Source organism: Phocoena sinus, chromosome 7 (genome assembly GCF_008692025.1).
Source record: "Phocoena sinus isolate mPhoSin1 chromosome 7, mPhoSin1.pri, whole genome shotgun sequence".
Taxonomy (NCBI): Eukaryota; Metazoa; Chordata; class Mammalia; order Artiodactyla; family Phocoenidae; genus Phocoena; species Phocoena sinus.
Window position 1 is genome coordinate 33,854,351 of NC_045769.1, and position 14,245 is coordinate 33,868,595.

Here is a 14,245-nt window from a genome sequence, read left to right on the forward strand (position 1 = left end):
TGGGGCTTTGGACTCAATTGTCCAGGCTCCAATTCTAGCTCCACCACTTAGATGTATAATTTGGGGGAAGTTAATTAATTTCAAACCCCCATTTTTCCTACTGCAAAATGGAAGTAATGGTGGCACCCAGCTCATTAGCTTGTGCAGATTGGGTGTGGTTATAGAGATTAAATGCCTGGCCTACACCAAGCACTCAACAAGTGTTAGCTATTGCTGACAATACCTTTGACCTCATCATTACGGATGACCGTGATTCTCTCCTGATCTTTCCTACTTCTAGGTTTATTAAAGGCTCTAAGTACAACTGCTCAGGAGCTGCTCAAATGGAGCACACTTGGCAGAATGAGTGCAGTCAAGCCACTCTTTCTCCCCTTGCTGCTTTGGTACCTCTTAGAACCTTGCTGACAGCCATCAGAGCACTTCGTAGGGACACCATCAAACCAGTAGCAGGTAATTGATTAGGACTTGCAAAGGGAACTTTGTCTTCCTGATCTTTGGCTGAAAGGATAATTTATTATTCTTCCTATTTTTCTATATCTTTCTATTTTGTATAATGAGCTGATGTTATGATTAGAGTGAAAAAATAAACTTTATTCAGAAAACATAACTTATCACAATATTACTTGATAAAATAGTAGTCTGAAAGTGCCTTCATGGGTTGTATATTGACTGAAAACACCAACTAAAGAGTTAAGCACCTTGAGTACTGAGATGTGGGGAGAGATTAGGCAGTATGGAATCAGTGGAACAAGGTTGACAATACTCTTAAATGTGATCACACTTATAAGGGAGATGGCAGATGCAATACAATCTCGGTTGAAACCAGCTATTGTAAACTGAATCCTGTTCATGCTTCAATGGGATAAAGAAATGGGATGCTCTGTGAACTGAACTTTTAAAACATATTATTTCGAATACATTATTTAATCAATGTACCATGTTGGACATGTAAAAAATATCACCGGATTTGCAAAATTTTAAAAATATAAGAATAAGAAATACGAAAACAATGTGAGAATTGTTTAAAATTTCCAGGGATTTGAGAGGTACTTGAGGTTTCTGCTATGCTTCAAAAGCATCATTATGAGTATCATTTAGATACTACCCCAAATTATGGTTATTTAGATTTCATAGCTATTTGAGTTTTAAATATGTGATGGGAAGCTGGACGAATTAGAGGCCTCAAGAAGAATGGTTTTAATTTTGGGAATGTTTGTACCGTATTTCCTTCAGTTTTAAAAAAAAACAAACAAGCAACACATCTGTGTGTATCTAGAAGTGTAAGAACTCTGACATCTAATCTCTCGATTTAGCGCATTTATCTTTGCTCGTTAGGAAGTTGGGCCATCAAGAAAGTTAGAGTAGGTGCGTATTGAGCTATAAAATGAAACCCAGATGGATTGCCCCATGCATGTCATTAGATCCATATGTAGAACTGGAGATGGTGTGAGATGTTTTAAAAATTTAATTCACCTTCCTGCGACAGCCTTGATTGTCACAGGTCTGAGTGGAGCCAGCGTTGTGTAGGTTTCCTGATTCACAGTTTAGCCAGGAGAGATCCTTCTGTGAGCAGCGCTACTCTATTGGTTACCCAACCTCCCTTTTATTCCCCTCCCCACTTTGGCTCTTTTACTTTGAGTGTGGTGTTTTTAACTCTTGGACTATACTGTTTGGACGAAGAAATACTGATCCCGAGGAACAGATGGTGTGGTTATTGCGGGGCTCAGTTTGCACCTCTATTCTGTTTCCCACCTGGCTCTCTAGGGTTAACCTGGCCTTCCCTTTCATTGTCTACCTCCTTGAAGTCATAGTTTTGTTTTGTTTTTCTGGTTTTTTTGGATAGGTAAGAAGTGGATTTACTTAGAGAGAAACACTCCATAGACAGAGTGTGGGCCATCTCAGAAGGCGAGAGGCACGGAAATATGGCATGGTTAGTTTTTATGGGCTGGGTAATTGCATAGGCTAATGAGGGGAAGGATTACTTCAACTATCAATATTTTGGGGAAGGGGCGGAGATTTCTAGGAATGGGGCCACCACCCACTTTTTGATCTCTGATGGTCGGCCTCAGAACTGTCATGGTGCTGGTGGGTATGTCACTTAGACAAATCTTTTATTTTAAAAATTCCATGACTTGAAAAAAATAATGTTTGGTGAAAAGATATGTATGAATAAAAATATGACTTATAGTCCCATCACCCATGGTTAAATTTTGATGTGTATCCTCCTTCTTGTATAACTAATTTTTAAAACTTGAGATTATATTCGAGAGGTGATGTTTTGTACACTTAGTTTCGAATGCTGGTGTAATTATCTATGTGGCTATATAAATCTTGAGTGAATTACTTGAACTCTCTGTGCTTTAATTTCCTTGCCTTTAAAATGGAATAATAATAGTACCTACCCCTACAATTGATAGAAAGCATATTGAGTTATGCAATGGAAAGCACTTAGAACAGTGGCAGGAACATAGTAAATACTCAAAAAATGTTAATGAACTTTGCTATTTTTAATATGAATACTATTTTATAACCTGCTTTTAAAAAATACACTATATTTTCTCATGTAATTCATGAGTAATACATGATTTTATTGCCTGACCCCAAATCCATTGTATGACTGTACTTTAATCACTGTTCCATTGTTGGACATTTATTATTTTCAATGTTTTATATGGTAATAAATAACCCTGTAGTAAACATTCTTGTGTGTAAATCTTTGGCCACATCTCTGATTATTTCCTAAGGCAACTTCCTAAAAGTAGAATGCTAAATCAAAGAGTATTAGCCCTTTTAAGGTTTTTGCCAAAATGCCCTCCAGAAATATCATGTGAATTTGTACTCCTAATGTATGAGACATCTCATTTCCCCATAGCCATCCCAGCACTGGATATTATGATTTTAAGTTTCTTGCCAGGCTATAGTTTTCATAATCAGATGGTGCTCTGTAGTTTCCAAAGCTCTCCTCTTCTGAGGTGTTCACTGTCTTTTTTTAATAAATTTATTTATTTATTATTTTTGGCTGTGTTGGGTCTTTGTTGCTGTGTGCGGGCTTTTTCTAGTTGTGGCAAGTGGGGTCTACTCTGTTGTGGTGTGTGGGCTTCTCACTGCCGTGGCTTCTCTTGTTGTGGAGCACGGGCTCTAGGCGTGCGGGCTTCAGTAGTTGTGGCACGCAGGCTCAGTAGTTGTGGCTCGCAGGCTCAGTAGTTGCGGCGCACGGGTTTAGCTGCTCCGCGGCATGTGGGATCTTCCCAGACCAGGGCTCGAATCCATGTCCCCTGCATTGGTAGGCAGATTCTTAACCACTGTGCCACCAGGGAAGCCCGTGTTCATTGTATTTAATTCCAAATCCCTCTTGAGTTTTTTTCCTCCTATTTTAATGTACCACGTCCTCTAATCTTAAATTCCTGCCTTATTACTATTCCAAACTTTTTCTTTCCTTTCTGATTTCCTCACACCATTTCCCTTCTACTCATTTGGAGTGAGACTACAGTGTTCTGTTTGTACAGTTACATGTTGTAAATCTGGTAGCTAGATACCTCAGGAAGACAGGAACTTTTTTTCATGGAGCCCAAGTCTAACTAAAATTGAAGCCATCCCCAAACAGACTCATCTACTTTATAAAGTAATAAGATCACTGTTGCCTGGAATATTTAAGCCCTATAGACAAGCATCTGAAAGCTGTGGAGGGTATTCTTGCTCTGGGCAGTAAGTCAGCCTACATTATCAGCATCCAGACAGGAAAACAGAAACCACTCTAAATATTTAAGCATAGAAGGAATTTAATTCAGGTAATCGGTTACACAAGTGAATAGAGAGCTCAGAAGCCAAAAAGATGTTGAGGCAACACTGAGATTAGTAACATCAGGAAGGCAGTCTGACCCCTAGGTGAAAGGGCAGAGTGAGGAGCTGGCAGGGTCACCTGGAGGAACCTAGAGCTACAACGGCCCTGCTTGTCTGTTGGGAGCTGGGCCACAGAGGTGATACGGGTGCTTCTCACCACTACAGGTAGAATGGGAGGGGAGAAATACCCGGGCTTTTTTCTTCTCCCTCTCCAATCTCCTTCCAGTGTCTTCCAATGGCAAATTCAATTAGAAGCCAGTTGACACAGATGTTTGTGGAATTATATGCAGCCTGTGGTCAACCCCACTGTGATGCAGAGTAGAGTAAGGTAAGGGTGAGGAGTGGATGTGAGGGCAAACACGCCAAGGCCTTCCAAGTCCACGGACAATAGGGTGGAGTGCAAAGCATGCTGGCCCTGGAGAGTAGGCAGTCTTGGGTTTGAATCCTGGCTCTGTCATTAACTAGCTCTGAGACCCTGGCCAAATCACTTAACTCCTCCGAGCCTCATTTTCCTCATCTACAAAAGGGGGCAAGAAAAACTATATCTCACAGGTCATTGTGAAGATTTAATGAAATAATAGCTGTAATATAATACTAAGCATTCAACAACAGTTGGTTTCCTTTCGTCCAAGAATTTATGATTTTTAATACAAAGAGCAATTGGGCATTTGGTCAAGGTCATTAAGCTTCTTTGTATTTTGAAAGAAGGAAAAGGAGCAGAGGAACTTTCCTTTTGGAAACTCTGCCTTGGTGGGGTAGGTGATAAATTGCTCAGTAATGATACTGGGGGATGATCTAAAAAACATTGACGGTATCATGCATGATCGATTTATTCATTTCACAAACATTTATGGGTACTCACTTTTTTCTGGAAGCTAAGATTTAGATGTGGCTCCTGCCCTCAAGGAGATGGTAACCATTGGACAAAGAGATGAATTGTAATGTATGATGGTATGGGAATGCTCACAGAGGAGGGAGTGATGGGATAGCTCTGTCTAGGGAAGTGGGAGAAGCTTCAGTGGGTGATGACATTGGAGTTGTGTTTTGAAGGATGAATAGGAGTTTTCCAGATGTAGAAACATATGCAAAAGTGTAGAGTCACAAAAGGGCATGGGATGTTAGTGGAACGGTAAGCTCTTCACATGGGTGGGGCCTTGAGGGGTCCATAGTCATGGCGGTGGCTAGAACAAGTTGCAGATACGGCTAGAAATGGAAGAGAAAGCCAGTGCTTGAAGCGCTTGGTACAAGAAGTTAACGACTTTATCCTGTGGGGAATGAGAAGCCAGCAGAGACTTTTAAACTAGGGAGTCACCCACCATCTATAAGCTAGAATTTCACAAAGTGACACATTGTCCCAGCCTCTCTCATGGCCTCAACCATAGGGCTGATGCATGTCATTATATAAAGCAGGGGCCATGTACACATCTCATAAGACATTAGAGCATATGAATCAGAGAAATGAGAACAGGGGTTTCCCCTTAATATTAAATTCAGAGTGGAAAAAGTCATTAACTTATCCTGCAGATGCTGAAGGGCTCAAGGTAAATATTTTAAACGTTCTCCTCATTTCGACAAAGCCCAGAACATCAGAGGTGAGATGATGATGCTTGTGGCTATGAGACAGAACTTCAAGGATTCTGATGAAACGTGTGCTAGCCCAGATCTGTCTGAATGCTGAAAAGGACTTTGTGTCATATTCTAATGGAAAGGAAAACACAAAATGATAATAATATAGCCCTTTATGCTTTTCAGAGCCCTTTCACATAGATTATTTCATTTAAGCCTCATGACAATTGTGTACTGTGAGTACTATCCCATTTTAGAGATGAAGAAATGGAGGTCTGAGGGTCTCATACCTTCCTAGGGTCTGCAAAGAAGTTATATCCAAAGCTGCCACTGGATTTCTAGAGACACAGACCAGGGCCTTCCCTGAACCCTGGACAGTGCTCTGCCTACCTGTCTCCTTCCGTACACCAGGATGGCTTCTTTGAGGTCCTGAAGTGTGTGCAGTTCAAGATCCAGCCTCTTCCTGTGGCCTTTGGGGCAGTAGGGGCCTTTACTCCTCTCTTTGGGGGTCAATGCTGATATGGCTAAGCCTTCCGAGTAGAGGATCAGGGCACCCTTTCTAGTGCTGAATGTTTTAGGAAGAAAGAGGCTCCACATGTGCTGGTTGGCATTGCCCTCATCCTGCGGTTTGCTGACCAGGGTATAATCTTCTGGGGACTTCCAGTTCAGGTAATCCTGCAATGGAAAGAAACCTCCTTGATTGGTCCACAGTGGAAGGCCCTTTTACAGGAAATACTGCCTGGGCAGGTGTTTGGCATGTTTTTAGTGACTGGTTTTCTCTGAATTGCTCACATGGTGTCACAGAATACATTCACTCTTCTTAGCAACTGTTTTTGTTCTCTGCCTCTCAGAGTTAGCAGAACCTAGGGCACGATTCTGTTTTACCCTATATAACTTTCAGGAGAGCCATTTATGCCTAGAGGCTTAAATAGGGTAGAGTGTAGCTTCCAGGCCCGTTAAAATTTCCTGGTATGCAAGTAAGTCCTCAGAATTACCAAGGGCAGCAGATAACTTTGAAATTAGACCTGGACCGGCTGGCAGTTTAAATAGGAGAAAACCATTCCAGCCCATCACTTCAGCTGTACACAGGGAGAATTTCCATACATTCTAGATGCTATGTAACGTTACCTAATTTGGCTGTTTAAGAGCCTATAAAGTAGTTACATATCTTGTAAGTAAGTAAATGCCATTGGCCACAGAGGTCCTTTGAAAATTTATATGTCTTTTAATACAGTGAAAGTCAAATATCATGACAAACTACAACAACAGAGGAAATCTCTGTGTGATCCAAAATTTTTCAAAGTACCCCCAGTGGATTTCTTATTCCTGGCAGGATTCAATGAAATAAAATTCCAGCACAACAAGGGAATTTTGCTACCTCTTTAAAATCTTCTAAACTGAAAAAATTTTTGGCCTATATTACATGTGAGTCCTGGGGGTTGAATTCCAGAAGGTTCAAGGAAGCCATTGAATTGGCACGAATATTTCAGCATTTCAACCACAGAGCATAATGTCTAAAAACCAAACAGCCATCAGCTTGCCTAGAACACAGGTGGAAATTCTGGTCTTGTACCAAACCGCCCAATTTCTAGACAATTTGGAATCTCCTCCAGTCTAAAGCAAATGAGGCTGTAAGTCAGTGTGTGAGGGGGAGGACGAGGGCCCCAGTGGCAATCTCTGTGTGTCAAGCAAACTATCTTGTTTTCTCGAATTTAAGAAAAGGAGGAGGGACAATCTTCCAGTGATCCCCACCACTGGACCAACAAAACAAACCAAAACACACAGGGCTCAGCCCCAAATGAAAAAATAGAACATTCCTCCTCCACCCCCAAAATATGCTTTTATTCAGCTGTAAGACTCACCTCTGGTTCAAAATAGACTTCTAGCTTCTGTTTGTTCTGGACCAACTTCCCCTGTCCCCGGCTCAGGAGAGAGAGGGTGAACATATTTTCCCTCTGACCACCCTTCTCAAGGGCAGTTCATCTTGGTTTTGAAGGCTGAAAACTGGTCACACCTCAAGATTTCCTGAGCTCAGCAGTGAGCCCAAGAAGACCACAAACACTGGGCCTTTTATTAAATACATTTTCCCCTCATACAGCAGCTTCTTAATAACAGCCAGTCACACAGTTTAGACAGTGTCTGTCTTTGTCGGGAGAAAAAATAAACCGCAAACCCAGACTCCTCAAGCCCTGGATTGTCAACTCTCTGGGCAACCTCTCTCTCCCCTCCGCCTGTGCCCTTGTTGTCCCCGGGTCCTGTTGCTCTGTTACCGGCCGTGCACCTCGGCAGATCTGGGCCACAGCACCATCCTTCTCATTGTGAGCGGAGGTTGTTTCCTGGTTGCTATGGCAGCACAGGGAAGTGAAATCCCTTAAGCCGGACTAGGCAAGTCAGGGACTTCGGAGGACAGGGTTCACACCCTGCGGGGAGGGAGGGTCAAATGGACATCGAAGAGACCAGGCTCAGATTTCAAGTCCTGATTTTGGGATTGGGAGGGTGGGTATGTTGGGATATTTTTTCTGTTATATTATAGTATTGGTCTTGCTTTTAGAGAGCATCTCCCCCTTCTCCTGATACGCGAGCCTTTCACTGTCAAGTGATCATTAACAGACTCAGAGGAATCGTCTAGGTCACCTAAGGCGACCTGTGATGTCTTCCTTGGCTGAGTTCCAGGGTCTCCTCAGCTGGACAGGAGTCCTCTTTCTGGTGGTCGCTGCTTTGCAGGAGTGAGTGCAGGACACTGGGAATCTCCAGATTCCTTTGCATACCTGGATGTCACTTGGGCAACTCCCATCTCTAGAGGGAGGGGGTACTTGGGAGATGCGGGTGGGGACATTTTTGTTATCACAATGACTGTCCGCTGTCCTGCATAATGAAGAATAGTCTTACTCCGAATGTCAATGGCATCCTCTTTGAGAAACACTGCTGTGGCCTAGGCTGCTTGGTTCTCCTTGATACTGACACTGTGAGGAGGACAGAACTGGGGGAAGAGGGTCAGAAAACAAAGAGACATTTTTGCTTATCTAGGACTCTGCTTTGGTCTGGAAAAGCGACCTGCCTTGTCATCTGTCATCAGAGCCTTCAGGGCAGTCCCACGGGAGCGCCCCCTGCTGACCTGGATGAAGAAGTGCAGCTGGCCCCAGGCCCACTTACCTTTAAATCTCCGTCTGTGGCTGTCACTTTTCTCGGAGGCAGGCTCAAGTCTCATGAGGAAGAAATAGAGGTCATCGTGTATAATTAGATTGGGCTTATCATGGGGAATCAAGTCAGTGAATGCAGAGGCTCAAAACAGAATTTAGTCAAAACCACAGTGGATACCACTTCAACACCCATTAGAATTGACTGTTAAAAAAATATAAAAACAAGCACAAAAAGCCCAGAAAATAACAATTGTTGCTGAAGACGTGGAGAAATTGGGATCCTTGTGCACTGTTAGTGGGAATATCAAGTGGTGCAACAGCTATGGAAAATAGTATGGCAGGAATTCGCTGGCGGTCCAGTGGTTAGGACTCTGAGCTTTCATTGCCAAGGGCCCTGGTTCAATCCCTGGTAGGGGAACTAACATCCCATAAGCTGCGTGGCCCAGCCTAGAACAACAACAACAAGAACAACAAAAACCAGTATGGCAGATCTGCAAAAAATTAAACATAGAATTACCATACGATCCAGCGATTCCACTTTTGGGTATATGACCCCAAAGAGGTGAAAGCAAGGACTCAAGCAGATGTTTGAGCACCCATGTTTACAGCACTGTTATTCACAATAGCCAAAATGTGGGAAAAATTCAGGTGTCCACTTTTTTTTTTTTTTTTGGCCATGCCGCATGACATGTGGGCTCTTAGTTCCCCAACCAGGGATCCAACCCGAGCCCCCCACAGTGGAAGCATGGAGTCTTAACCACTGGACCTTCAGGGAAGTGCCCAGGTGTCCACTTGACAGATGTTAGATGAATGGAAAAACAAAATGTAACAAACATATACAATGAATATTATTCAGCCTTGAAATGGAAAGAATTTGGATACATGCTACAATATGGTTGAGCCTTGAAGACACGATGCTGAATGAAATAAGCCAGTTACAAAGGGACAAATATTGATATTGTATGATTCCAATTATATGAGGTACTTTGAGTAGTCGAATTCATAGAGACAGAGTAGAGTGGCGTTTCCCAGGGGATGTGGTAAAAGGGAATGGAAAGTTAGTGTTGAATGGGTACAGAGTTTCAGTTTTGGAAGATGAAAAATTTCCGGAGATAGGTGATAGTGATAATTGTACAACGATGTAAAAGTACTTAATGCCAATGAATGGTACATTTTAAAATTATTAAAATGATAAAATTTACGTTATGCATATTTTAGATTTTGAGTTAAAATCTAAAACAAATGTAGAGCAAAGAAAACAGAAAACTGAATTTAGCACTTTATAATGTGAAAGCCAATTGGTCAGCATAATTGTAGGGTGAATTCCTCACAACAGATGAGACAAAATTCTACAAACTGAGGGTTCCAAATAGTTTCCCGGGTCTTAAGCTACAGCTGCTGTCTCCCATCCCCTTCTCCATCCCTTCAAAGTGCCAAAAGGACCCTTCAACAAAGCTCTACTGGGAGATTACTATATGTGAGATGTGGTCTCTGCCCTCAAGAAGCTCCCAGCAGGGTGATAAGACAGGTGCGTGTGAGCCAGTGTCTGAAAGATGATGTGACAAGGTGATATGGAGGTGGAAATGAGTAGGTGCCCTAGGAAAGAAGAGGGAGTGGTGGTGGGATGATGCATGATGGTGGGCCTTGTAGAAGGTCACGAAGATGAGGGATATTAGAGGTGGGCTTTAATGGACAGTAGTGGATAGTGAGGAGGGAAGATGAGAGAGCATATGGCAGGAGGCATGGAAAGGAAAGTCTAAGATCTCTGGGGAAGGGACAACTTCTTTGGTGTAGCCACAGCCTCAGATACCATGGACAGAGGTGAAGCTGGAGAGACAGGCCAGCTGGCCAAGGCCATGAAGGCCACATGTCCCTGCGAAGGCACCTTGGACTTTATTCTTCAGGTAGGGTTTTTTAAATGGGGGGTGATGTGATTCTACCTGGATTTTAGAAAGATAACTCTGACAACAGTATAAAGGATGGATAGAATGAGGGATGTCAGCTTATTTCATAAAAGTGAACTTTTAGGACCTTGCATCCCAGGCCAACCTTCCCTTGGGTGTGAATGAATTTGTCAAATAGGCCAGGAATAGTCACTTGCTAAATGGCCTTTGAGAGAGACATAGAAGGGGAAACTCCATACCAACTGCAATGAAATATAAATGTTGCCATTTTGAAAATGCCATTGCTCAGGGAAGAGAAGTAAGGTAGCATAAGGGAAAAGTGACGGAGTGACTGGGACAGGAATGAGAGCCATTGTTGTCATCCAAGGAATAACTCCAAGTTTTGCCATCGGAAATTCTTCCTCTGAGCTCACCTGACTTGGAAATGTTAACTCATCTATAAATGGTGAAGTCGGTCCCCAGGAAGTGATCTTTCTGAGTCTAGGTTGAATGAGCATCTCACCTGGGAAAATAGCCAGGTGCCCATCTGGCCCTCTCAATGCTGTATAGCAAGGCTGCTAGGCCCCTCTGGGGTTGGAGTCTGGGAGCAGCCAGACCAGAGCCCGAAGTGGGCCTCTCCTAAACTGTCGTGTTTACATCCATGCTGTTTAATATGGACAATGAACAGATGTACAGATCAATTAATAGACATTTAAAAGCATTTACTCCATCCCCACAGCAGTTTATGGAAAGTGCATTTAGAAAGCAATCGAAGTTATTGCTATTCTAAAGTGGTAGGGGTTCCCAGATGAAAGGCCCTTGTAACTGGAAAGTATTTATAACTCAAGAAGAAACCCTCCACACCCATGTTATATAACACCAACACCATCTCCTGGCATGCCTGACCTGTCAGCCCATGCAGCATGTCTGTTTAAATTACTCTGTAAATTCTATAGGGTGGAGACCTTGTTTTCATGGTTTGTAAAGCATCACGAATAACCGTGGTGCTCTGTAAATAAATAGAAACCACATGAAACAAAGAAAAGATATGTTATTTAATGGCCATGTCCCCAGAGCATCCAGGAATTTGTCCCTTGCTCCAAAGTGCTTTGAGGTAAATGGATGCCACGTTGGGGCAGTAGCCTGTGGGATGGTGCCAGGGTCCTCATCTCCCTTTAAAGGGCAGTGTGAGAGTGTGGTCTGGGAATTGTAGTCACCTGCATGGGCAGCCTACAAGAGGAGCTGTTGCTGTTGTCCTTGTTACTCCAAGAGGAAGGACCAGGGCAAGAGAAATGAAATGATTTGCATAAATGCAAATGATTCGTTCATCCACGGATGAAACAGAGGCGAAACGATACCTTGTCCAAATCTTGTCCTAATCCAAGCCTATTGTTCATCCCACTTCTGCAACAGAGCAGCAGCTATTCATAAGTAGCTACATTACATCATGGCTAATATCCACCCGTCAGGAAGCTGCTGACTGAGGCCATCACAGCGCCCTCTTCCGCCATGAAGCTGGTGACTGGACCCTGGATCTGTGTCCAGCTACTGTGACGACCTCAGAACACTCATATCTCCCCAACCTTGTTTCTCCTCACTTTAGTTTGCAAATCTAGTTGCAGGGGAATCTAGGAAATCACATTTTAAGCTTTCCAGCCTCCTACACTGGAGGGAAGGTGGAATGAAGGTTGGTAGAGCCATCTGCGGTTATCTGCCATAAGCACCAAAGACGAGTTGTATGAAAAAGTCCAAACAAAGGATTTTTTAAAATATGGGCTGTGTATATGACAGTCAGCATGGCCTTGCATTATTAAAACTCTTTCTATTTGCTTGTGTTTTATACTCCCAACTAGACTGTAAGTCTTTGGAAGGAAGAGACCACATCTTATAATTCTTAATACTTCCCATAGCACCCCTTACATATAGTAACAACTGAATAAATATTTGTTGCTTGCTTTTAACATGTGCAGCGAGATGTGTAATGATCTTGAGCCAGTATGAGCGGTGTATGAAAAGAAGAGAATTAGGTCAAAGCCTGTTTCAGTGATTAGTAGTTTGCCTGTAGTACAAAGCTCAGAGTCCTAGGTCAGAGTCACTGACCAACGAAAACTTGGTATTTAGAGGCTGAAGGGCACCAAGAGAATCAGTGTGGAAGACACAGAGCTCTCAGCTTGTTGGAAGGAGCACAGACTTGATGAGGATAAGTTCCTTGGCTTGTTCAGAGGGTAGGGTTAATTTCTCATGTAGCCCAGGTCAGGTTTGAAAGAAGAAAATGCAAAAGGCAATCAAGAATACTCTAGGGGCTTCCCTGGTGGCACAGTGGTTGGGAGTCTGCCTACCGATGCGGGGCACACGGGTTCGTGCCCCGGTCCGGGAGGATCCCACGTGCCGTGGAGCGGCTGGGCCCGTGAGCCATGGCTGCTGAGCCTGCGCGTCTGGAGCCTGTGCTCCGCAGCGGGAGAGGCCACAGCAGTGAGAGGCCCGCGTACCGCAAAAAAAAAAAAAAAAAAAAAAAAAGAAAACCCAATAAACATAGCAGGGGAGAAAGTGTCAGCGATGACTCTGCTCCCTTCCTCTCCTTATGGAAAAATTATGACCACGTGGTCCGCCTAGTTGAGTAGTGAGAGGGCTGGGGATCTATTTACTTTAGATCTTTCTGAAGAGTTTGCTTTGGGAGTCTAAAGTATTTAGTTATGCTTTTGCTCAGGGCTTATTTTATTAGTAGGAGTGCTCACAGTAATTTCAAGCTTTTAAATTTATGGTGGAGAGATAGTAAGTTTAGAGGAGAAATAAAAATCACACATTCTTCGTTCTTTCGTAACCTGGGGGAAATCAGTCATTATTTTGGCTAGCGGCTCAGTCACTAGGGGCAAATGGAACAGACCTTCATAGGAGCCAACTTGTGAAGGGTGATGAAAGCAGTGGCAATTTCAGTTCTAAGTGGAGAATCTCAGAGCAGATGCCATTCGCCAAAAGTACACGGATGCTGATAACTTAGAACCATTGACTATTAGCGTAAGAAGGTAAAATGCTTTACTTATGAGGTTAGTACGGTGGTGGATAAATTTTTCCTTTTGATTTTTGTTAAATATTGGTACAGTGATGCTTATTTAATTAACAAGATGATTTATGTAAGGCACTGAGTGTAGTGCCTGGCCCATAGTATGTACTCAATAAATAGAAATATATATATATATATATATATATGTTTTTTTATTGGAGTATAACTGCTTTACAACATAGTGCTAGTTTCCGCTGTACTGTGAAGTGAATCAGCTCTATGTATACATATGTCCCCTCCCTCTTGGACTTCCCGCCACCCATTCCACCCCTCTAGGTCATCACAGAGCACTGAGCTGAGCTCTCTGTGCTATACAGCAGGTTCTCACTAGCTATGTATTTTACACATGATAGTGTATATATGTCAATCCTAATCTCCCAGTTTGTCCCACCCTCCCCTTACCCTCTGTGTCCACATGTCTGTTCTCTACATCTGCATCTCTATTCCTGCCCTGCAAATAGGTTCATCTGTACCATTTTTCTAGATTCCACGTATCTGCATTAACATATTTGTTTTTTTCTTTCTGACTTACGTAATTCTGTATGACAGACATAATTGCATCACACAATTGAGAATACACATGAATTCTCTCCCTGCTATTAGCACACAGTAGTGAAGTTTTGTTGTGCAAAATGATGCTCTGAAAGCCATTTTCTCACACTAGGGACTCTCATGTGTAGTAGACAGTAAGTCACTGGGTTGTACAACTAGATACTTCTTTGCCATCTGGCTTCCAGTTCACTGTAAACTCTCTG

At 42.8% G+C, this 14,245-nt stretch overlaps 1 protein-coding gene across 1 annotated transcript in view; it reads right to left on the bottom strand.

The window, feature by feature from the left end:
• Positions 1–7,352, bottom strand: part of KIAA2012 (KIAA2012 ortholog) — a 117,070-nt gene extending 109,718 nt beyond the window's left edge. Inside the window, exons 1-2 of the mRNA XM_032638640.1 lie at positions 7,269–7,352; positions 5,797–6,081 (exon numbers count right to left, since the gene is read on the bottom strand). Coding sequence (XP_032494531.1) covers positions 5,797–6,081; positions 7,269–7,352 — 369 coding nt within the window. The remainder of the gene's footprint in view (positions 1–5,796; positions 6,082–7,268) is intronic.
• Positions 7,353–14,245: the final 6,893 nt, after the last annotated feature.